Raw genomic sequence first — 26324 nt, 5'->3', positions numbered from 1 at the left:
TACCGACAAGAATTTATGGATGTATATTAGTACCATCTAGTGTTAGTAAGAATTACAGCACTTTTAGGTTCTCACAGGAAACGCCAGTTTTGACTTCAATAACCAGGATCCTTCAGCAGGAAGTTAGGTGTGGTCTGTAGAAGGAGAATTTTTTTTTCGGGGGGGGGGGGGGGGGGGATGGGGAAGAAAAGGAAAAGACATGATGGAATTTTAGCTGCAGTCTTCCTTGGTGCCATTCCAAACCCACCTAAGTGCAAGATTCTTCACTGGTAATGAATTTTTAATTGTTTCATGCAGTATTAAAATAGGATTATGCCTTTTTCCTTCACCCCTCCTGTAGTTAACAATAAAATGTAACAGGATTCTGCTACAGGACCACTTTCATGTTGCTAATTAACCCTTCTGCTGCTCCTAGTCAGTGCAGCTTCCAGCAGCAGTTTGCTACGGACCGCCCATGGCGGAATGCACCAGGTGCATTTGCCCGCAATGGAAGAGCATGCTCACAGGGAGACCTGCAGGAGTTGGGATGCATGTGGGTGTCTGTGTAGGTGTAAATGACTGTGTGCATAGGGTGGGAAAGGAGGAGAAAGCATTGTGTTGCTGTTTATTTAGCACGCCTCAGAAATATGCATTTGTTGCAGCTGTGCTGGAGTATGTGTATTTAGCAGACAGTAAAATAGGATCATGCTGATTATATTCTAACTATTGTATCATTTTAATTTGATAACTGTTTCTAGGTATATTTTCATAGAAGTTGTTACTTTTTTATTGCATTTGCTGAATTTTTAATGTGCTTACTCAAGAAGAAAATTCTTAGGCTATGTTTGAGATCTCATTTATGATTCCAGATCAAAGTATTTATACTGGGAATATTTTCCACCTCTTTTTTTTTAACTCAACTGTCTGGAGACATGTAGAAGAGGTGTTTCTGTTCTTGTTTGTGAAAATTGTGAAAAATATATATATACAACTGTATATAGATTCATATGTAAAAGATCTAAGTGCAGTATGTAACGATCTCAAGAGCATTTTTGTTTAATTCAGCAATTCTTCCAGCGCACAGTGTGTTGCCAGGCAGGAGATCTGAATGCAGGTGCTTATACCTGAATCTTGTTTCCTGAGCTGGCAGCTCTGCAAAGACAGCATATTTGTACCCGAGGAGAAGCACCTTACATTGCTTTCAACTGATCCCTCCAGCCTTACATGGCAGTAGTGGATTCTAGGAGTCATTTCTGGCCCTTATAGCTAGAGGGAGGATTGATCCAAGGTGCAGCTTTCAGGATTATAAGGAGGTGAACTGTCTGGAGTCTCACTTCTCAACACCAAACTAGAAATATTTCAGAACTGTTGATTCCTTATACTGAACGTGGTGGAAAAGATCTGCTACTTTATTCAGTGGAATGGATACATTACCCTTGATAAAGGCAAGATGTTACTGTATTGTATGTGACATTTTTTTAATACAGTCTGTACAATTGCCAGTCTATCATCACAAGCACTAAGTAAATTTTAAATGAAATGTTTTAAGAATTGATACCTTCAAGACAACTCTAAGAGACCAGTTGCAAAGGAAAATGGTTTGTCTTGAAATAAAACAAAAAAATCTGTTTCACTGCAGCTCCTCTTGGATGATAATTACTGAATAACAAGATGTCCCACAGAAAATTCTGTGAAGGTATATTGTAGCTATTTGTGTTGCTCTGATTTCTTTCTTTGTTTTTTTATATTTTTAGCACTTTTTTATGAGAGAGGCTAAACAGTAATTAAGAGGTACAGGATGAAAAGATGGCACAATCAGTGCTGGTACCACCAGGACCTGACAGCTTCCGCTATTTCACAAGAGAATCACTTGCAGCTATTGAGCAGCGTGTCAATGAGGAAAAAGCTAAAAAATCCAAACAAGAACGCAAAGATGATGATGATGAAGATGGCCCAAAGCCAAATAGCGACTTGGAGGCAGGAAAGACACTGCCATTTATTTACGGCGACATACCTCCAGGGATGGTGTCTGAGCCCTTGGAAGACCTGGACCCATATTATATCAATAAAAAAGTGAGTGTGTTGTATATTTCTACCAGACTTTAAGAAGATTAAAATACAAGGAGCCCTCTCACAGATATAGTATTTCTAGTGTTTTGGCCCCATTGTTTATGTATAATACATTCCCCCTGCAGCTGATTTCATTGGCAGAAATCTCAATTGTAAGAACAGAAGTTAGTAATGAAAGTTACTAACTGGTCTGTGGGTAGAGATGCATTTAGATTTATTTTAATATATCTGGCATTTTACTAAAGCTTGTAACTTACAGTGTTTTACACACAAGAGAACTGAAGAGGTAGCAGAGGGGTTGTCTTTAGAATTAGTATTTTATTAATTGCCCTATTACAGATTTGAAACAAGCAGCTTTTCACTATGAAACCCATCTCAAAGGTAGCTAGACACCTCCCTAGCTTTCTTCACTGTCACATGGTTGCATTCTCTTGTTGCTGGGAAGGATAGGGAAGTAGGTAAAGGTATTTCTCACGATATGCTGAAGATCATTCTTTTTCATTTTATACTCTGTAGAGGTATCATATCTCTGACTTAGTCTGGGTGAAAAATTTTTCATATCCAGATTTATATTATTCTATGACTGTTATCAAAGAGGAGGTGTTTAAAAGATGGACATAAATAAGGAGGAGGTAGGAATTCCTCTTGGAGTGTTGACAGAATGTTATGTAATTTTGAAATTATTTTATAGAGATGTTATTTAAAAAAAAACCCCACATATTTTCTTTTTGCTTAAAGTAACAGCAAAGATTTTTGTGGCCAAGAATAAAAGTGCTGAAGTTAAGACTTTTGACCAGATGGCCTTGGGTTTCCTCCAGAATTCCAGTCCCTCAGGTTTTGGCATCATATATATCGCACCCTCATTATTCTGCCAGTAAAGAAGAAATTACCGATATTTTATTTATTTTTCTGTCTTCATTTTTTTTTATGTGCTTTCTTTTATTTTCTGAGGAAATTAACTAGCAAATTTAAAACAAACAAACAAATAAACCCCCCCCCCCCCAAACCAAACTAAAAAACCCAAAAGAACATGAAAGCAAAAAAACTACTTCAAAGAAAAAGGGCGGAAACCCCCAAGAATTGCTGGGAATAAAACTCGAACTAAGTAAAAAAAAAAAAAGAAAAAAAGATATATCCTGCAGGAATTAGGGGTATTCCTCATCACTAATATGTTGAAACAATAACAATACAGGCATCCCATGATAAACGGGCAGAACAGCTTTAAAAAAATCAGCTATACCTTAAATGCCCATTGCAGAATTTCTAACACTCAATTCATGATATGGAGAATCATGAGTTAAATTTGAAAACAAGGTTTCCAATTAAATGCAATGTTCTGCTCCTGTTACTCAAGTGATTTACCCAGTTGAAGTCTGGATATAAGGCAAATGGAATTTGGGTCAAAGTGCTGATCCCTTTCCTTCCTTCTTTCCCAGTTCTGCAGTAGTAAAAATCTAAATTCAGTGCTGGGAATTCTAAAGTTAGCACATGTATTATCATGCTTTGGAAAGTGGAAAAGCAATTCTGAAACTAACTGTGGACATGAAGTAAAATCCTGCTGAATTGTGTGTTCCTGACTGAGAAATGCTCAGCTTTTGTCTTGATCTTTTCCAAAAGCATAGTAGTTTCTAGTAGGGGATATAAGACTCCAAACTATACATGCATTGCAGTCACAATTTTTGCTTTTCTTTTTCTTGGTGTTCTCCGCATATCTTTGAACATCCAGGTTTAGGTCAGCTCTATTTTAATTTTTTAATATGTCTTGATGAGTCAGCATCGCACAAATGATGCTTCATCAGATGTTTTGTCAGGGTAAAGGGAACAGAAAAGATTTGGAAAACTCTGATTTGAGGGCATGTTTATTTGAACTCCTGGAAGAATAGTAATAGAGTTGAAAAGCAATGGTAGCAAAGCATACCTTACAGACCAGTCCTTTCTCCTCTGTAATATGGCATACAATAAAGTATGGCTTGAGAATCAATGAGTTTCTGGGAAAGCAAGTATATTCAGTTTGGAAGCGCTGAAATTTATGATTTCAGTCAGGGGGAGGCATTGTGTTTTCAGGATTTCAGCTGCTGTATTTGGCACACCTGCTCAGAAAGTAGAGAATAATCTTTACAAATGCTGCCCTCTGGTTCCAGCTGAGGCAGATCATGACTACTGGCTGTGCTACAGGTTTGCACGGCTTATGTTCCCTTGGGCTTGTTAGGGCTGCCACAGTGCTAGCTGGATCCACTTACCTTCAATGAGCATGAACTTTCACCCATGTGTGGAAAGCAGAGATGACAGAAATAGATAGGAATTTCCACAAATGCATGGAAATCTGATTTTAAAACTTACTCCATGTTAAATTCTTCTTTATTTCTCAGCTTTAAAGAAAAATATTACATCCAGTAATGCTTTTTTAAACACTGGTAGTACTCATGAGTTATTGCTGAAACTACGGACATTGAAAATATATCAACTATTGAATTCTGTATAAGGTAAAAGTAAAGCATCATAATAAGAAAAATAGAATTGCAGATGTGAAACTCACAAGAAATAGCTGAAAAGAGAAGCAATGTGTTACTCAGAGTACAGCAGAAATTCAGTGCATTAGTGTTAAACTGGTTATTGAACACAGTTTCTTTATTTTCACGAAAATCACTCTTGAAATTTAGATCACTTTGTAGTACTGTTGTCTTAGTACTTTGATGTGATAATTAATGCTGCTTATTTGATTCAGGGAATGTTGAAGCTTTAATGGCTCTCATTGCAATTATATTTATAATAGTTTGGCTGGACTCTACAATGTGTGAACCAGACAAGGGGATTATGATCCTGAGGGAGGTGTAAATGGAAGAAGAGTTTGACCAAATATGATTAATGATGAAATTAAAATGATTCTGGGTTTGAACTTGTAACTTGTTTGTAACTTGGTTATCTTTTAAATGCTATTTTTCATTCTCTGTTTTTTTCCAGACCTTTATAGTATTGAATAAAGGGAAGGCAATATTCCGTTTCAGTGCCACCTCTGCCCTGTACATGTTAACTCCTTTCAACCCTCTTAGAAAAATAGCTATTAAGATTTTGGTACATTCATATCCTTTTCAAGTGGCTAGTCTAAAACTTTAGTAAATGAGATGTTACTTAGTATTTAAATGATTCTCTGGCATGTGTCCCAGGATTAATATGATCTATAGTACTTTGTTCCTCTTCTCTCTATTATTTCTGTCTTCTGTTCTTTTTCTGATTCGCTTTTTACATTTGTATTCATTGCTGGATCTTAATATAGTAGTATCAGAAACCAGACAACCAGTCATGGTCCTTTACAGTTTTTTCTTGTGTCTTTTTTCTTTCCCCACTGTTTTGTTTTTTTTTTCTTTCCCTCCTATTTCTCCTGTAATCATCACATCTTTTTTTCATTTTTCCCTTCCTCCATGTTTTTCATAAACTGCAGATATAGTCCTCAAAATATTTCCAGTTCTTAACTGACACTTTGTGTTAAAAATCAAATCTTTGATCCCAGGTTTCTGCTTGCATGAATATTTAGTGAAAATATGGTTTCATTATTCTTTTTCATTTTCTGATTCAGATCACGGTTGCAGAAGGATAGGTTGATAAAAGAGCTTAGGTTTCTTGTTTTATTATACATTCGCAGTGCTCTGTGTATCTTACCTATTTTCTTTCTTGATCATTATTGCATTATGCACTTGTAATCCTGTAGATGTTTTAATTTCAGTCTTCAAGTAGGTCATGAGATTTCCATATTGCAGGTAGGTATTTGCCAAGCTAAATGATCATGATGACTTATCTATTATTTTGGTTTTTTCAGTGTTTTGATAGCTGACTATAGTAAGCATCCCACTGGTCTGATCCCGAATGCTGATATGAGCAATCAGGGCATTGACTTCAGCAAGTCTACTTACTTGAGGAGCAAATGCAGATGTTTGCACAATTAGATTTTACAAGTCTAACATAAGCACACTGAAAGTAGTTTTGTGTGTAGCATTACATATAGTGATCCTAAGATAATGCAGAATGAATATTGAAAGGAATTTTTTCAATCTTGGTATGGTAGAAGTCTGATAATTACAATGGTTGTTATGTGTTGGATGTTGTTATCTATGGCTAGCTTGAAAATGACTTCAGAATCAATCATGACACTACATAGGCTATTTTATATCTTGCTACAGGTGTCACTACACATAATTATTTGTCAATTGTACGACAGTCCTGAGCATGTTATAGAGCATGATTACATGGAATAAATGGAAAATCATGGGACTGAGATGGCAATGAAGAGCTAGATTGGCTGAAGTCAGAGTGTTAGAAAACATTTAAAATTGTGGGAGAGGATATTCAAGTTATTTCTCTGCTGATGAAAGAATAGTGAGGATTTGCAACTCTGAGAGGACATTTAATCAAGAGGATTTTGAAAGCCTGTGTAAAACACAGGATTGTGAAACACTCTCATAAGACATTATTTATTATGGTCTTAAAAATACCTTTCATTCTCTTCTGCTCCATTCATATATAAATTACATAGTGAGAAGCTAGATTACGAGTAATGGATGTGAAATATATTTACTGAGCAGAAAAGCCGAAGAATTGATGAACGTAATGCCACAATTGTTTCACAGTTCCAAAGGCAGAGGTATTTACTATCGCTTGAGGTTTTTCCAGTTGATGTAGACATGCATAGAAAACTTCGTGAGGGAAACCTCACAGTACTTCCCACCCCATTATAGTCGGATTTCTATTTAGGAGCACCATGTGAGCCTAGTTACAGAAGCTAGAGGTCTTCTCAAAATCGAGTATTGCCGTCTTTCTAGTTTTGGGTGATAGTGCCATCATGTGGACATTTTGGGCATCATCTGTGTGGTTTTCATTTGAGTGTTTATTGCCATTTTCTACGAGGAAAGTCATCAGTCCTGAGTGAAAGGTTTTAGATACAGAGCAATTCTGTTAAAAATCAGTGAAATATTTTTGACGTGTACCTGTTTTGGAATTCTTTTTAGATTTCTTTTTTTTTTTTTTTTTGAGAATATGCCCTCTGCTCCGTTGGCATTCATATTACTAAAGCCATACAAAGCGATACTTTTCTCCCTAAAATTTCCCTATGCTCTCCCCTGCTACATGATAACTAGCTTTCAAAATGTGTATTATAATAAGCAAAAATGTTGATATATGCCAAATTCTACGGTGAAACATAAAATGAGAAAAGTGAAGAAAATTTATTTTTCACTGGTTTGTATGCATGCAGTAGATCAGATTTGTCTAGATTATCCAAAACAAATTCTTTTTGTGTTATTCCACTAAATTGGAAGTTACTACTTCAAACATTCACATTTTTATTCAAAAGAAAAAAAAACATCTAAGGTCTTCTTAAAATTAAGGGTTGGGGTTTTTATATACCTTTAAGAGTTTTTTTTAATTTTTAGTATGTGATTGTTCTCTTTTAGCTATAAAGCAGTGACTGTGACATCTTTAACATATTCATGTCTTTTCTTTGAGTGTTACCAGAGCAGTGGAGGGATAAATAGGTCCTGATAGTGGAAATCTGCCAAAGCAGTGTTATTTGATACTCTTTTAATGAGATTTTCTGGCTTACATTCCTTAACTCTTAACCTACATTATTCAGCATGCTTATCATGTGCACTATTTTGACCAACTGTGTATTTATGACCATGAGTAACCCTCCAGACTGGACAAAGAATGTAGAGTAAGTTAAATGGATTTTCTTTGAATAATATTCAGTAATCTGAAATAAACTGCTGTAAATGATTTTGTATTAGGATGACATGCACTGGCAGCAGCTACCTTGTTGGGATATGCTTTCAACAGCTATTCTGATGGTAGTTTCTTCTGTGTAATATTAAATACATATATTTTGCAACACTTGCCTCATTGCAAGTTGTTCAATGTCCATCCTCTGTTTGCAGTACTAGATGGGGAATATAAGATTAGAAGCTAGTGTTCTGACCAAGCAAAAAATAGATTATAAATATTTTCCACTGCATTTGATGTTATATCTGTGCAAGAATGTGGAGAAATACACTCTTCCATCTCTACTGCATTAACCATTGCAGGTAAAAGGATTGTCTAATGGATGCCTGTGTTCACCATAGTGCAGCTTTCCGTCACCAAAGACAATCTAACAATGGAAAGCTTGTATGAAAAATAAGCTATTAGAAAAGTGTTTAAGTGGTTGGCTGATCTTCCTATAGGAAGAGAAAAGGTCAAATATGATCAACAACTTGATGCTGATATACATTTGGTGCATGTTTTTTGATAGTTCCAAGGCTGTAGACCACAGTGTTAAACAGTTCATGGTTAAACAGCTTCATTTTTGCAATAGCATTTTATGCTTCTGCTTCTTCTTCATTCCCCACTGCTTTGGATGATATGTAACTCTTTAATCTTTAGTAATCAAAAGTGAAATCATAGGAGTTTGGAGTCAGTGGAGGCATTCTCATTCTGAGTTCAGTATGAACATATATAGTAAATATTCATGAGTAAAGATAGCTAGCCTGAATATTTCTTCATATCATCATATTGTGCCATTTAGATGTGCAACAGAAGTCCTTCTCGTCTGATGAGTAAAGTTGTGCAGGAAAGAAAATTTTTAGTAATTGAACTGAAAAAATTTTGGAAAACTGGTTTCAGGTTGGCTCAAATCTGAAAAACAGTTCAAGCTTTTTAAGCAATTTAATCTGGATTCTTTTCCATTAAAAATAGAAATGAAATGAAATTTCAAGATGACATAATTTAGAGAAAGAAAATTGAAATTACTCAGAATGCCCAAATTAAATAATTTTACATTTCAACAAGAGTTTTTTCTCAAAGTGAGTACCTGTATTTTAGTGGTAGTTGTAAATATTTCTGGTGGTTCTTGCACAGGATTTTGCATCTGAAAACACTGGTTTCATTCCAGTACCATGCCTGTCTTGCTGAAGGTGAAGTACTGGGTACACCTACTCTGTAACCAAGTCAGTGAGGACTGATGATGGTTGGCGTATTGCCAGCTCATGGTACTAAGCAACATTTCAGCATAAAAATAACACTGAAGAAATAAATTTTTAGTCTGGAAGCAACTTCTGAAATCCTGACATAATCCGTGTACTTTGTTATAACATGGATTCAGATTGGACATAAACATGCACTAATGTAATTGGGAATTTTGCAACTGTTTTACTGATATAGATTATAGAATTTGAACTTAAGCTAGGGGTTGTCATTTAGTCTTTTATTCATAATTTCATTCCTCCGTCCTTATGGTACAAATTTTGCAGATGTTTAAATTTGCTTGTAACTTCCATTAAATTCTTATGTCACTTAAAGAGAAGAAAATGAGAATAAAGCAATTTGGGAGCAAAATGTGTAAAGATAATGCCTGTGTTTCTATAAACTCTGTCTTGCATATTTTCCTCAGATACACATTCACTGGAATTTATACCTTTGAATCACTTATTAAAATTCTTGCAAGGGGCTTCTGTTTAGAAGATTTTACATTTCTTCGAGACCCATGGAACTGGCTAGATTTCACTGTCATTACATTTGCGTAAGTCTCCTACCTTTTTTTTGATAGAAAAAGTGTTCCTGCTAGCATGAAATTAGTGACTAAAAATTGCCTCATATTTTGTCAGCCAGAACATTTGGAGCCTGGACTTCCTGCGGTTTCAATATGTTTCTTCTACCTCTTTTACACATTTTAGTATTTCTAACTAAGCATGTGCTGCAGAGGCCAGCATAGTGTGCCAGCCCATTAGGATTGTGAATGCCATCAGCCTGAACTGTTCATATTCTGTCTCCTTTCTGCATACCAGAATAAAAGGAATCCTTTTGACTTCCTGATATAAGATGACCAAATTTCAAACATCAAGTCAATGTGGTTTATTTTGATAAAACTTAATTTAAATTTATGGTCAGAAGCATATTTATAACACAGGCAAAATACAGTGAACGGTGAAGAGGTCTTTATCAAAGACCCAAGCAAATAGGATAAAATCTGCCTCAATTCTGAGTAACTGTGGTTTAATCCTACAGGTATGTAACAGAATTTGTAAACCTAGGCAATGTTTCAGCTCTTCGAACTTTCAGAGTATTGAGAGCTTTGAAAACTATTTCTGTAATTCCAGGTAAGAAGTAGTTGGTGTAAGGTGTTAGGCCCCTCATATCTCCAACTGTTATTTGTGTGCTGTCATTGTGTTTGTGTGTGAACTCCCCTATTACAGATATGTGACAGAGTTTGTGGACCTGGGCAATGTCTCAGCGTTGAGAACATTCAGAGTTCTCCGAGCTTTGAAAACAATATCAGTCATTCCAGGTGAGAGCTAGGTTAAACACTGAGGCTGACTTTTGTTCTACAAAGGCTATACTGATGTTTTTAAAGCATAAGCCTTGTTTGCTACACATTTTTGACGAAATAAAAAAGCAGGAATCAAGACATGTAATTTTACTTCAACTGATTCTTGCTTATATTAGTGGTATTTTTCTTTCAAAAAAAAAAATCAGCCTTTGAGTTTAACAAATTCTTGCATGAGATACTTGCAGTAAACAGCCTATGTGATTTGCATCTGATGACATCAAGCTTTCCTTTACATGTTTTAAATGTTAATTTTAAGCTTTCATACTGATGCAAATTTTATCATTTATTGCAGGCACTTGATATAGTGACTTAATTCAGTTTTAAGTCATGTATAAAAAATTAAACTCTAAAGGATAGCATGGGCCATGCATGGGGTATTGTTTTAAAGATGTCTTTCTTCTCCAAACCATCACCCCTCTTATACTGTAAGATTATTATTATATCATTCAAATATGCACTTATAATGTCTTTATAATGGGTTTACTAATGCAGAATATTTAAAAGGTTCATTTAAGAAAGGTTTGGGCAAGAAGCATCAGCAAAAGCAAATGATGCTTTTCTATGTAGGGTTGAGATATAGCATGAATAATAAAATCACTTATTTTGGCATAAACATAAATGTGGTATTATCTACTTTTTATTTCTGTACACTATAAAATAAGCATAAACTTACAGCTTTTCATTCATCTTCACAAGTAATAAGGCTTTTCGTGAAAATTATTGTATCACAAATACTCAACTCAGTTGTCATTTTGCATGAAATCTTTATCTTGTCAGGAAAAACCACATGATTGTTTTTTGTTTTGGTGTTTTATATCTGTTTAATGCCATAATAAAAATCTTTTCTCTTTGCAGGCTTGAAGACAATCGTGGGCGCCCTAATTCAGTCTGTGAAGAAGCTCTCAGATGTTATGATCCTGACTGTATTTTGTCTGAGTGTATTTGCACTAATAGGGCTGCAGCTGTTCATGGGCAACTTGAGGAATAAATGCCTGCAGTGGCCTCCAGACAATTCTACATTTGAAACAACTGTTATTTCCTACTTTAATAGCTCTATAGGTGAAAATGGCACATTTATTAATATGACAATGACAACATTTAACTGGGATGAGTACATCGAAGACAGAAGTAAGAGTTAATTATATCACCTACTGCATTGATTTTCTGAATTTTTTTTTTTAACAGAAACATAAGCATCAGTATCTTTTCATGACATTTTAAATGGTGTAATCTGGCCAAGAGACATAAAAATACTTTTGTTGTATAGTAAATAAAAGAACAGTCATAATGCAGTTTAACATGCTTATAATATTGTACTGGGTACCAAAACATCTTTTTACTTTTTACTGAATATGACTTTTAGAGTAAAACCACATTGCAGCACAAAGCAGAAATTTCTGTGCTAGCTTCAAGCCTCCTGAAATAGTGTGACTGTCCTAATGTGGGATCTGAAATCGTATAGCTAATTTGTGCAAGATAATGTCCAATATCATAAATCCCCATTTGAACATCAATTAGCTCATGAATCCTGCCATAGCATGTAGATGGAGCTGCATTGCTTCTTTTGGAACTTGGTCACCACACCACGTTCCCATGCACAGCACAGACGTACCTTTATGAGAATACTAGTGATTTATCTCATGCTTCTTATTCTAGTAAAATAAGAACTATATTCCATATTATGTATCTTTTACTTTGCTTCTTATCTGTGGAAAATCAAGAAATTAGCATTTTGGTCTGTTATGTTACCTCATAATACAGTATTTTCACCATTTTAGGCAGTTAATGTCAATACTGTGTTAAAAGAAATTACTCTAAAATATAGATACTGAAAGTATCTATAGTAGATTGCTGTTCTGTCTTTCATAATGGTAAATAGCTTCAGAAGCTCCTATTTATCTATTCAGTCCCTCCTATTTATTTTAGTGTAATTAGGGTTTTAACTTCATAATTAGGCATGATCTTAGTTTTTCCTAAAGGCTTTATAAATCTCATAACTAATATCTGTACCACTGAAAGTTAGGGAACCTCAGTTTAACAACTAAATGCTTTTTGATCCAAGTCTCATTGCCTTATAATCTTTTAATATACTTATCATCTCAGCATACTTGTAGTATCATAGAAATGTCATCTTGGAGATTTGGATGATAACATATTCTTAAAAACATCCGAAAACAGATTCCATTCCCTTTTAGCTGCTTCTATTTAGAAGCATACAAATAGGAAGTTTTTTCTAAATATCTGACCTAAATTTTCCGAATTTCAGATTTGATATGTTACTGCTTCTCCTGTGGATTTAGAAATAAGATAAATCATAGACTATATTAGTCTTTATGATACTTTAAAACCATTATCTTCTTTATTTCTGGTCTTTTCTAAGCCAAGCAATCCTATTTTGTTTTGCATTTTCTACACATCTTTTCACTTTTTTTTTTTGCCTCTTTTGGAATCTTTCCAATTAGTCTGGGATTTTGGGTATGTTGGGAGGTTTTTTCTTATGGTCCTTGTTTGTTCGGGGTTTTTTTATGAGATACTCAAATCATACTTACTCCTCTAGCAAAGGCACAAATTAGAAGTAATTACCTTATGTGCCATATATACAACATTCCTATTAAAATATCTCAAAATTGAATATTTTTTTATATCAGCACTGTATTGTTGATTCACAGTCAATTTGTGGTTTGTGACAGTCACTGCATCTTTTTGTACAGCACAGGCTGTGGCCAGATCCTGTCTATTTTGCATTTACGTATTTGATTTTGCCTTGTCAACTGTAGCATTTTCTACTTGTCTCTGTTGAAATAAATCCAATTGCTTTTGGACCAGCCTGTCAGTTTGTAAAGGTCATTCTAAATTTCAATCATCTTCTCTCCTAGCTTGATGTCTTCAGAATACTTGATGCATTTTTTTCTATTATTTCATGTCTTGAGTTGGTAATGAAAATTGTTATGAAAACCGTGTATAGCACAGATCCCTGAAGGATCTTCAAAAAGATGCCCTTATGAACTGACATTGAGCCACTGGCAACTGCCCTCCAAGAATCTTTTTTCAAGTATTTTGTGATGATTCCAATCAGAACATATGTATGTCCTTTATTTGCTTATGAAAGTGTACAGCTTGTACCTATGACTGTTGTCCTGTTATTAAGTTGGCAGGAGACAGGAATAGTTTTAATACATGGCATATTTTTTACAAACACATATTGACTATTTTTATTACTTTATCATTATCATCTTTGTATTGAAAAATTTATTATTTAAATGTTTTCTAAAACAGTGGGCTGAGAGTTGAGTTGACTGGATGGTTTAACTGGATCCTCTGCTTACCAGAGGAGGAACTGTGTCACATAAGAATGTGAATTAGGCGTACAGACAATTTTGAAAATCCAGCTTGGAGCCTATCTACATCTGTATGCTTTTTAAGTAGGGTTTAGATCTCTCACAGGGTTTGACTATGTGAGTTCCAGAATGTCTGAAAATCTACTGTTTTCTTATATGATACCTAAGAATATATTGCAGATGCATAAGTTATGCACATAATCTCTCTCTCTCTCTCTTTAAAATAAGCAGATTTTATGCTGTCTCTATCGTATGCTGGTGGTGACAGAGTAGAAGCAGTCAATAGGAACTGGTTGCAATTCCCTGCTTGTCTCTTCAGCATTAGCCCTCAGTTAGTTCATGCCAGCTAAGCTAGTCCATGCCAGCTGGCAGTGAATCTCAAGGAACCATCTGCTTCCTGGGAACAGCCAGAACATACCTAATTCTGGCAACGTTAGCTTAATATGCCACCTGACCCAAAAATCTCCACTAGAGATTCCCATTTTACCACAAGAATCCCAAACTGGGAATTGATGGCAAATTGGTTTTCCCTTTCTGCCTCAAAGCAGAACAAAGAAAAGAATGTGCCAGAGGCTTTTAAGACTTCAATCTCTTTAAATTATGTTTTACTTAATTTTAATAGTTAGCCTATTAACAAAATACATATAGACACTTCAAGTACATTCCTCTGCTATAGAACTTTGTGTAGTAAATTTTTGTAATGTACAATAAAAGCTTGGTTTCTTCCTCAGCTGCTCAAATCAAGATGCAGTTAGCAATTTCTTGTGCATGCTGTGTTATCTTTCCATGCTGAAAAAATTTCAGTAGTTTTTGAGGTAATATTTGGATAAAATAGCATGTAATTAATAGTTCTAAATGAAGAAATGGCATATATCAAAATGCATGAGCAAAGACAGGGTATCGACCTTATCCTTTGTCTTGTTTTCCTGGTATTCACTCATTTGCTGATATACACAATTCTGTATTCTACTCATTGTATCTTATTCATTTGGGTAGGTTACTGAGAATTAGCTGTACAACTACCTTGCTATTTTCTAAAGGCCAACTTCAGGGCTGTACAGGAAGTAATTTTCCTGTCAAAACAGTATTTTCCATGCTTTTTTTCATTCCTAATCATTATATATTGTGGTTAAACTGTTTGTTAGCTCCGCTTATTTCTTTGAAGTGTTGTATCATGGCTCAGTTTTCATTATGTATAAATGATGTCTTTCTCATCACCTTTTCTTTTTTTCTTTTTTTTTTTTTTTTTTTTTTTTTTGTTTTTGTTTTTGTTTGGGGGTTTTGTGGTTTTTTTTTTAAACAGGTCATTTCTACTTCTTGGAAGGCCAAAATGATGCTTTGCTGTGTGGCAATAGCTCAGATGCAGGGTAAGAAAACCATCGTCATTTTTCATTATACATCAAGAAAAAACATTTAACTACTTAGAATAGCTCAGGTGGTCAACTCTAGTATCAACTGTACTTGAGAGTTGCAAATTACTGATGTTTTGCAATCGAAGCTATAATGAAATATAACTATCTATGTATGTGATTTGATTTTACACAGGCACTTTTGTCAGCATCTTAGGGTAATTTTGTAAAGGTAACCACATGAATGCTATGTGCATGAATGTTGCTGCCAGCTTGCTGGCAACTGTGTATCATGAGCCATGCTAGTTGACATTCTTTTGTCCTAGTGGAGATATGTTGATATGACAAATTGTGGGGAAGGGTAGATTACTATTAGTTATTTATTAAAGCATTGAAATATCATTAGGAAGTGGAATTAAAAATTGAAAAGCAATAAGATACATAGTTTTATTTTAGATATTTAGAATAAAATTTTACTTGTTCATAATTTCATTACCAACTGGTACTCCTGAACAATTTTGTGATTTACTATAGCATATCGTAATTTAGAGTAGTTGTTAAAAATAGCATTTCCTCTTCTTTTGTAGTCAATGTCCAGAAGGATATATATGTGTGAAAGCTGGTAGAAACCCCAACTATGGCTACACAAGTTTTGATACATTCAGTTGGGCATTCTTGTCACTGTTTCGATTGATGACTCAGGACTTTTGGGAGAATCTTTACCAGCTGGTGAGGACTTATTAAAATAAACAGCACCATCACCAATACCATTACTACATAGTACTTGTATAGTTATTTTCATTCATGTATCCCTAAGGCCTTTAGGACAGAAATCATCTTTTATCTCATATATGTAAGCGGTCTAAAACAACAGGGCCCTTATTAATGATTTAGGTTCCCGTGTGCTACTCAAATATATAGTAAGAAATAGCAGCTATTTCATTAAGGTGGTTAATCATTATGGTTTCTTTTCACAAATGAGTAAATGAAGTTAAGTTGTTAAAGCTTCTTACCCAGACATGCACTAAATAGATGCTAGCTAAATTGATTTGTAGTCTAATACAAGTATGTTGTCGTTGAAAAGGTTAAATCTTGTCTCTGAACTACACATATCCTTAAGCTGAAGGACAGTGATGGTGTACAGCGTGACATTTTGTATACTGCACTGTCTTTGTGGCATTGTAGTTTGGGACTGATGAGACAAGAAGGTAAGATGCTGATTAGTGGCCCCACTACTGTTAGATTTAAAGTTATAATACAAAGATCTAAAGTGGGGGCAGCAACTACTAGTACAGATTCTCATTGGTAGAAGTTCTGAGGTATTCAAGCTACAGAATCTTATTTACCTTGGCCATACCAGACACAAAACTTGGATTTTTGCACGTGTAGCCAGGATATAGTACTATTCATATATGGAAAAAGTAACTAAATAACCTTGTTCTAACAGAAAGCAATCTTATAATGTATTTCTAGATTATAAAACAGATATTGTGATATTATGCAACAGTATTTAAAAGTCTGCTAAAAAATGTGCATTTTCTCTTTTCCTCCAGACACTACGTGCTGCTGGGAAAACATACATGATATTTTTTGTTTTGGTCATTTTCCTGGGTTCTTTCTACCTGATTAACTTGATCCTGGCTGTGGTTGCCATGGCCTACGAAGAACAGAATCAAGCAACCATGGAAGAAGCAGAACAGAAAGAAGCAGAATTTCAGCAAATGCTGGAACAACTGAAAAAGCAACAGGAAGAAGCTCAGGTATCCCTGTAAAATAAAATTCCTTTTTCCATTCATGATTGTGATCGGATGCTTTATGTCCACATATGAGAATACTTCTATTCCCCTACTCCTAGCAAGACATTACCTTCAGTCTTACAAATTCCTTCACTTTGCAAGCAATCTTTAAAGTTTTCCATTGGTCCGTTTCTGCTGGCTTGAGTGAACCTGTTAATTTATGGCGAAAATTATAACCACTAAGCTAAAATACTGGATTATTAAATTGGAGATGGAAATTAACATTTTGCTGAGCCCTTGAACAAGTTGCTCAGAGTGCTTGTGGAATCACCATCCTTGGAGATAATAAAAAAACCATCTGAACATGGTCCTGGGAAACCTGCTTTAGGTGACCCTGTCTGTGCTGGGGAGTTGGACATAATAACCTCCAGAGGTTCGTTTCCAACATCAACCATTCTGTGATTCTGTGAAATGAAGATGGAGATGTGGGGAAAAAAGCCCCAGGAATTCTGCTTATTTAAATAACAGAAGCAAAACTATTATAGGGAGAAATATTTTGCTTCAGCAACATTTGGCTTTTTCTGCTCCTTCCCCAGCTCTCACAGCAAAAAGCCACAGTGTTCCAATTTTAAAGAAAACTAGAAAAAGTGGAGAAACTGGAGAAAACGCTTCTGTGGTACAGGCATCGTGATTGCATACTGCTTTGAAATTCCTTTTCATTTTTTGAAGACTCTGAAATCTTTAATAGGATAATTGATAATGTCTGCTTGGCATGTGGCCACATAGAGCAGAAGTTGAACTATGTCTTCCATGTAAGCACATGACTAGTCAGCAATAGGAGTTTCTTGTTTGGTTGATTAGTTGATATCTGGGAATTTTTTACCAAAACTTGTAAATCAATGTTAATCAAGTGCTCCACAAATGTCTGAAACTTCAAAAAGCGACAGGTCTCTAATGGCCTGCAGTTTAACTCAAATTGCTGATTATGGTTTGCAAAACTGAGATTAAAAATGTTACACCAGAGCTTTAATAGACTAGAGAGTATTCAAAATCCAGAAAAATGGTGTAAGCAAGTGTAGCTTCCTGTTAATAGGGATTTTTTCTGTTTGAGCCTTGATTCCTTACTTTTACATAGTATTTCAGGTGAAAAATCCATTACAACATATTGCTCCAATCTAAAACAGATGTTTGTTAGCTTGGTTCTCTGACAGCACAGTTTTCCCTTGGGTTGCTCTAACTCCTGGCTTATAGAGCAGTGTAAAATTATGGGTCCTGTGGTATTTCACAAATTCTACTTCTTATGGTATGCTGGGTTTAGTAAAGTGGGATCATTGCTTTTACTTAAAAATCATTATTTTTTTAAGCATGGCAATAAATTTTAAATAGTGTATGTTTGTATAAATGTTGTAAATTGCATATGTGCTTGTACGTATAGGCAGCAGCAGCAGCTGCAGCAGCTGACTCAAGAGATTATAGTGGAGTAGGTGGAATAGGTGGATTCTCCGAAAGTTCTTCAGAGGCATCAAAACTGAGCTCAAAAAGTGCTAAAGAGAGAAGGAATAGAAGAAAGAAAAAAAAGCAAAAAGAACAATCTGAAGGCGAGGAGAAGGATGGGGAAGAATTTCACAAATCTGAATCAGAGGACAGCATCAAAAGGAAAGGTTTCCGATTTTCCATTGAGGGGAATAGACTGACATACGAAAAGAGATTCTCTTCCCCACACCAGGTACCATAGTATTATTACCTCTTAAACACCTTTATTTTCGACTCATCATATAAACAAAACCTTGTAAAGTACTTTAGTCAATTCTTGCAAAAGGTTTCACAGATTCTTTAATATCTTGAATCAAGTATGACCAAGTTAATACTTGCAGACAAAGATGAAACTGTAAGAATTTGAGAGGTTTTGTTTTTGTTCTGAATTTATGTGTAAAGAATCAAAATAATGTGTATTAATTAAAATCAGTCGTATTTCAAGTTTCCTAATGAAAATGGACCTATTTCCCCATCAGGATCAGTGTATTCAGCATGATCAGTGACTTCAAAATTTGGTGCACACATAAAAAGGAATTTCATGTTTTAAATGAGAAAAGTATCAAAATTTGAGATGCAAAAACTCCAGTAGAAATTGTGTAAATGTTCATGTGAAATTTGACAAATTAATTGATGTGAGACCATGAATCGTGTTATCTTAAAGAAGGTGGAACTATGTGTGGCAATGTGTCCTTGCATGTGTTCTTTTACATTGAAACACCAGTGACTCAGAGTGCCATCTGCATCTCCCATCCAGACGTTTATTTCATTTGATAGTTTTATGTCATCCCTTTTACAGTTTTCAGAGCTCCTCTTCATTTGCCCACCTCTGACTCTCCCCTCAGCACTTCATGTCCAGGTCTCACATCCATCCTGTCCTTTTTCTGCCCCTTTGTGTGCCTCAATATGCTTCTTCCTTTTGTCCCCACCTTCTTGATTCTCCCTCGTCTTTGACTTGCTTTCACCCTCTTTTTAGTCACTATTACTAAACTCTTCCTTCCTTTTTAATCCTCTTCTGTTAGAGTCTCTGGAAAGCCTGTTTTGTCCCTAAATAGGTCATGAACACTCATATTCTCTTCATGTATCACTTTCTCCAACTCCCATTCTCAAAGAAGCTCAGACCCCTTCATCCAATATTTTCTTACTAAGAACTGTCCTCCTTAGATCTGACTGTGGTGGGAATAAAATTTTTCTAGCTTCCTATTTCTGCCAAGTTAACTCCTCCTTCTACTTACTTCCTAACATACTTCCTTTTTTTAGTAGTACTGCATCCTTCCCTCCTCCCCATCCCCTGCCCTTGGTCTGCCACCGATTTACATTGCTAACTGTCTAACTAACCTCTGTAAGATTTCATTGCTGAATTTAGTTAGTTCATGATTCATTCTGCTCCATATACAGATTTTCACACCTATATCCATTGACTGTGTTGAAGACCCATGTGATCCCTGGGGTGCATATCCTTGCTTGTGTCTTCATTCAAACTGCAGCCTTTTTCAACTGCAGCTCAACTCATCCATCTTGTAATAAACGAAGCATTCCTCATACAATTTGCTTCTCTTTTACCTTTTCATCTCCAAGTTCATTTACAGCTGTTTACTATGACAGTCTAGCAATCACCTCCCCTCTGTTTTCCCAACTCTAGCTCCTTTTCACTCTAGATTCTAGCCACTAATCAGAAATACCACTTGCCAGTTCTTAATAACCTTTTCCTAGACAAAACTCAGATTTAGATCTCATCTTTGACTTTTTCCTTGACATTTCATTTGCCTTCAGTGTCCTTGAACTGTTATGTTCTCTTGAAAACTTATGCTTCCTAACATTCATAGTTTCATCTCCTACCAATTCTCCTGATTTAGTTGCGCTTTAGAAGACTCTTTTTTCCCTTTGGCAGTTTTCTAAGGGATTTCCACAAGGCCTTTTGCTAGTTCAGTTCTCTCCCCCTCTCTCTCTTTTTTTCTTTTTTTTCTTTTCTTTTTTTTTCTTTACTCGACTCTGGACCCACAACTGTGAATCATTTTTTAACTTGGACCTCTTTCCATGTCACAGTTACTGCTGTATTCGTCAAGAATGTGGTTGCAAGGAACACTAACCTATCTCATTGCTTTACCTAATCTGCTAGTAAACATATCTACCAAAAGATATTTTTTAATACCATAAAACATACCGTGCCTAAAATTCCTCCCAACTCACCTTGTCTACTTAGAGTAAACAAGTCCCAGCTTTGACTGACCCATCCATAACCTCCTGTTAAATTTTCAAACTAGTTTCTTTGAGCTCTTTCTGTTATGCTGCCCCTCATGCTTGGAAGAAGCTCCCATGAGTTTCCACAGAACACTTCATTGCTTTCCTCAAATCCCTCTTTAAAACTCTCTTTTACCATGCTGCCTACAGAAAGCTTGACAGGGAAGTGACTTCAGGTGAGCTAAGACCACTGTTTATCATACCCATCAATTTTACCTCCTTGTATTCCCTCTCTTTTTGTATCCATCTGTTGTGTTACACTTAGATGATAAATTCTTTGCAGAGTGCCTTTTTGTTCTGCATTTCGCAGTGCCTAGAACAATGGGGTTCAGGTCCATAAAGATAAGTTGCAGAAGAGAAACAAAGACACTGCTTTGTTACGTATCATCTCTGCTGTTCATAGAGGTCTTGGTTGAAATCAGGTGTTAATCAATCAAGTCAAGAGAATCACTTGAATTAAAGTTAAGAACATGTATAATTATTTGCGAGCTTAGAGCATTATTGTGTCTCTTATCCTGAAAAGATCCTTTCATAACAGAACATTTACTTACATGAGTAAACTGATGAAGATTAGTGAGACTTCATACAAAATTACAGACATAACTTTTCATATTTAGGATAGCTGAAACTTTAAAAAAAAGAAATAAAACCTTATTGTGGCCTACTTGACTAGTATCTGAAAAAATATGGTTTTTAAAATCAGGCAGTATTTGGGAGCCACCTCTGTGCGCAGACTGAGTCATGGGAAATTTGCCTAAAATTTTATTTGCTCAGCCTGACAGACTAATGCCAACCTGAGGTAAACAGTGTCTAGATTTGCTTCCTCAGTTTATGAACAGTTGGTAATAAAACAGGCAGAATGGCAGAGGAAACAATTCTGTCAAGCAGTTTCTTTTACTCTAATTAAACCAATTGATTTCATATATCCAAAGTAGTAAAATAACTAGTCTTTGTCTGTCACTTACGTGCTCTTTGTTTACTACCCAAAAGGGAGTGTATTTGGGGGTGGATGTGCCAGTTCATTTCTTTGTAGATAACCTTACCCTATAAGACATATTAACACTGTGTTTTTTTCCTCTGTATGAAAACATTATATTTGAAAGAATTTTCATTGGATACTCATTGTTTTTATTTGCCTGCAGTCTTTGCTGAGCATTCGAGGCTCCCTGTTTTCTCCAAGGCGCAACAGCAGAACAAGCCTTTTCAGCTTCAGAGGTCGAGCAAAGGACGTAGGATCAGAAAATGACTTTGCTGATGATGAGCACAGCACTTTTGAAGACAATGAGAGCAGAAGAGATTCTCTCTTTGTTCCTCATAGACATGGTGAACGGCGCAACAGTAACATTAGCCAGGCCAGCAGGTCATCCAGGACAGTAGCTCCACTTCCAGCGAATGGGAAGATGCACAGCACTGTGGATTGCAATGGAGTAGTTTCTTTAGTCGGTGGGCCACCAGCTTTGACGTCACCTACTGGACAGCTTCTGCCAGAGGTGATGATTGATAAAGCAGCCACTGCTAGCAATGTAAGGAAGTCTGCAATAGTTTAGGCATGATGTCTTCTCCCTGTATGATCAGCTACTGTTTTAAAAAAATGTAGTCACTTGGGAATGATTCCCGTTCTGGCTAAGCTGTGAATGCTCCTTTCATATATTCCAGTTATAAGCTAAAGTAAAAACTGAAGTTGTCTAGCTCTCATTACCTAAATATGTGAAAATATATGCTAATTTACTGGGAATTAAAAGAATAAAATAATAAACCATTTCATAAATGTACCATTACACCCATTGATTCATTATGCTAACTGAAGACTTAACTGGAAGGTTCTGTATTTGTAGATCAGACAGGATATCAAAATGAAAAAATATAAAAAATATAAAAAATAATTATATTTAATTAATGGAATATATTAAATGAGTATTCAACTTCACACTGACTATGTATGAAACTTTTGATGTAACACTGATAGTACGTCTTACGCGGGTTGCGATAGTGTTCCTGTAACATAGTTAATTTTTGTAGGGATTTTTTTCTTTTTAAAAGTCAACATTATTAAATATTTTTTTTCTTTTATTTTGTTTGAAAGCATGTGCTAGGAAATTGATAATTTATTCTAAATTAAGAGTTATCTTAAGAAAATACACTTACTCTTTGTGCTTTTACTGCTAGCTGTGTGGGCTGTACTTTTCTGTGTTTAGAAAAAGACTTCACTGCCTAATTAGAAAGATATTTATGGCAGACCACATTGACAAGCATTGTGGAACTTTTTATAGTGTAAAATCTGTTTTAATGGCTCAGCCCAGTTTCAGCAAAATACTTGAAAACATATTCTTTAAGCACAAGAGCAATGCTACTGATGTATTGACCATTTGCTATATACAAAATTAGGCAAACATTAGGTTATTGCAAAACTGCAACATAAATAGAGGATGGTGCAGAAAAGCAGTGTTTTAAAATATTATATTTCTATAACAATTTGCAGTACTATTATTATTAAATGAACAATCAATAGGCTATTTTATCAGTGTTTTATTTTCAGGGCACGACTACAGAAACTGATTTAAGAAAGAGACGGTCTAGTTCTTATCATGCTCCTATGGACTACTTAACAGATCCTAGTGCAAGGCAAAGAGCCATGAGTATAGCCAGCATGCTTACAAACACAATGGAAGGTATGTAACACAGAATTTTTTATGACAATACCATAAAATGCTATTAAATGTATGCTACATTAAGTAGTAGTGGTATTTTATGACAGCTATTTAAGCCTAAAAGGTACAGGTAAAATGAGATTTGTATACAGTGGTAGTAGGTTGGTTTTTTTTTTTTTCCCAAAGATGGAATGATATATTTGGAAAAGCAGGCAAGCTTTCAAAATACTAATAGGTTTGAGGAGGAAGCAGCAAACTTCCAAGGTAAATGCAAGCAGAAGGTGATTGGTCAATGGAGAGTTTCTCTAGAAATGTTATGTTTTGCTGAAAAAGCTCTTTTTAGATTACTGAAATGGCTATGCTTCTTGCAGTAGAACAATCCCCTTCTGCCAGTTGAACAGACATGCTGTTTCACAAAGGAAGGATCACGTCGTTCTTTCCATAAGGCTAAATACAATGAATCTGAATCATGGAAGTAAGCAACTAGTTGTAAGAAAGGGCAAACATTACTTTGAGGCTTAAACAACTATGCCAAAAATAGCAAATAGGAAGGAAATAATGAGCAGTTTTGCACATGTGGACCATAACACTGTCTAAATAGTTGTCTGAGTTCAGGTTTGTTCTAGCTATTTATCTTTCAGAAGGAAACTTTTAAATATTTTTTTCATTCTAGGTATAGAATCATAGAAGGTTTTGAGTTGGAATGGACCAACTAGATCATCTAGCTCCAACCCCCCTTCCACAGCCAGGAACACCTTCCACTAGATCAGCTTGCTCTAAGCCCCATCCAACCTGACCTTGAACACTACAAGGGTTGGGGAACCCACAACTTCTCTGGGCAGCTGCTTCTGGTTGCAACCTCAGCATAAAGAATTTCTTCCTAATATCTAATCTAAATCTACCCTCTTTCAGTTTAAAACTGTTACCCCTCATACTATCCCTATCCTACCTGATATAAAGTCCCTGCCCATCTTCCCTATAGTCCCCCTTTAAGTACCGGAAGGCATCTCTAAGCCTTCTCTTCTCCAGGCTGAACAAGCCCAACTCTCCCAGCCTGTCTTCATAGGAGAGGTGCTCCAGCCCTCTGAGCATCTTCATGGCCCTCCTCTGGACTTGCTCTAACAAGTCCACGTCCTTCTTATGCTGGGGACCCAAGAGCTGCATGCAGTATTCCAGGTGGGGTCTCACCAGAGCAGAGCAGAGGGGAAGAATCACCCCACTCAACCTAATGGCTTCTTGTGATGCAGCCCAGGATGAGATTGGCTTTCATGGCTGCACGTGCATATTGCCAGGTCATATTCAGTTTTTCATCCACCAATACTCCCAAGTCTTTCTCTGCAGGGGTGCTCTCAATCCACTCATTGCCTATCCTGTATGACAGATTTCTAAGACAAATTTCTATTTTGCATCCTATGTAGCGTTTTCTTGTGAATAGTTATTTTATTTATTTGTGAATATGTAGTATTCTTTTTACATCAAATTTAAAACATAGTGGGGCAGATTGGTTTTAACTGTAATTTATTTTGCCTGGCAGTACCCTTCGTTTCAAAAGATCTATAATGTCAACATGGTTTATCAACAGTACCATGGAAAACAGTATTTAGGCCTCAAAGAAATACCCAGATTATACTGGAATAGAGAAATATGTTTAAAATCTTATATTCTTTTTTTTCTTTCTAGAATTGGAAGAATCCAGACAGAAATGCCCACCATGCTGGTATAAATTTGCTAACACTTGCTTGATTTGGGACTGCTGTACTCCCTGGCTGAAAGTGAAACATATTGTAAATTTGATTGTGATGGACCCATTTGTTGATCTGGCTATTACTATCTGCATTGTCCTAAACACCCTATTCATGGCAATGGAGCACTATCCAATGACAGAACAATTTAGTGGTGTGCTTTCAGTAGGAAACCTTGTAAGTCTTTCATTATGTGCCATGTATGTAAAATGCATTTTTCTTAAATAATTCTTCTGTGACTTATGTACATATATTTAAAGAAAATGTTGACTAGTCCTTTATATGCTTGGGATCATTGAATTTATATTTAAGCTGTACTGAATCCCACTTTGTTGACATTTGTGAGTTTTGCAACTCTTGCTTTATGGAGCAAAAGATATTAAGATCTATTAAGTCAATATACATTTTGGCTTTTAAAACCTTCAGCTTCTGTCATTGAAGCTGTTTAAAGGAATTTATCTTTTTTTTTTTTTTTTTCTTGGATGGATACTTTCAAATCCTAAGAACTTCCAGTTCCATTCTCACGCCTGTTCTGCTCCTCATAAGGTCCTGGGTGTTCAGGGAATTGTAGAGGGGAAAGACCCCGTAAGCATGGCAGATTCACTGCAGCTCCACAGGAAACGGTGAAATGGCATGACAGTGTCTTCTGCAGGTCATCCTGAAGAAAAGCAGTTCTGCTCAACTTTCAGTAGAAATTTTTTTCTTGATAAAATAATTGTCCCTCTCATAAACATATCTTTGTCCCTAGAAGCAAAAAGATGTCCCAAGGGCAAAGATGAGATCTAAGGAGGAAAAACTAAGCATTAAAATCAGAAGAGATTCAGTATTAATACATGCATATTAGCAGGCTAGATAAAAAACATATTTTTCCCAATTACCTCTTTTCCTTTGGAAACTAAACATTGTGATGCATATGTAAGCTTCAAATCTGAATTTAATTCCTAACTCCAACGTATGTCAATATAAAGAAGCTATTAAGATTTATCATGGATTGCTTGCTGAAGATGTAACTCACCAGAAGTTGATACTATTAGTTTGGGGGAGGGGGTAATATTTTCTCATTGAACTGGAGTAAGAAACTGTATTTTCCTTGCAGGTGTTTACTGGAATTTTCACAGCAGAAATGTTTCTCAAGATAATTGCCATGGATCCTTATTATTATTTCCAGGAGGGCTGGAATATTTTTGATGGTTTTATTGTGAGTCTTAGTTTAATGGAGCTTGGCCTTGCAAATGTAGAAGGATTATCTGTCCTTCGATCATTCCGATTGGTAAATATACTAAACAAACTATGTTGATATGTTGTATTTTTGTATTTCTGCATGTATGTTGCGCATTT

The 26324-nt window shown here is 35.7% G+C and overlaps 1 protein-coding gene across 6 annotated transcripts in view; it reads left to right on the top strand.

Annotated features, from left to right (window-relative positions):
• SCN2A (sodium voltage-gated channel alpha subunit 2) overlaps positions 1–26324 on the top strand; it is a 79188-nt gene that overhangs the window by 19593 nt on the left and 33271 nt on the right. The window contains exons 1-15 of one of the 6 annotated variants that reach the window (XM_030488815.1): positions 184–269; positions 1734–2052; positions 5011–5129; positions 7664–7753; positions 9464–9592; positions 10078–10169; positions 11255–11527; positions 15041–15104; positions 15674–15815; positions 16640–16846; positions 18258–18548; positions 21739–22119; positions 23133–23265; positions 24925–25163; positions 26083–26256. In XM_030488815.1, coding sequence (XP_030344675.1) covers positions 1786–2052; positions 5011–5129; positions 7664–7753; positions 9464–9592; positions 10078–10169; positions 11255–11527; positions 15041–15104; positions 15674–15815; positions 16640–16846; positions 18258–18548; positions 21739–22119; positions 23133–23265; positions 24925–25163; positions 26083–26256 — 2601 coding nt within the window. In that variant the 5' untranslated portion in view covers positions 184–269; positions 1734–1785. Of the gene's footprint in view, positions 1–183; positions 270–1733; positions 2053–5010; positions 5130–7663; positions 7754–9463; positions 9593–10077; positions 10170–10265; positions 10358–11254; positions 11528–15040; positions 15105–15673; positions 15816–16639; positions 16847–17613; positions 17635–18257; positions 18549–21738; positions 22120–23132; positions 23266–24924; positions 25164–26082; positions 26257–26324 lie in introns of those variants that run through there. The other 5 variants (XM_030488813.1, XM_030488816.1, XM_030488814.1 and 2 more) reach the window with 5 other exon arrangements.

This window comes from Strigops habroptila, chromosome 5 (genome assembly GCF_004027225.2).
Source record: "Strigops habroptila isolate Jane chromosome 5, bStrHab1.2.pri, whole genome shotgun sequence".
Lineage (NCBI taxonomy): Eukaryota > Metazoa > Chordata > Aves > Psittaciformes > Psittacidae > Strigops > Strigops habroptila.
Note: the sequence above shows the minus strand (reverse complement) of the source record. Positions and strands in the feature narration are given on the sequence as shown.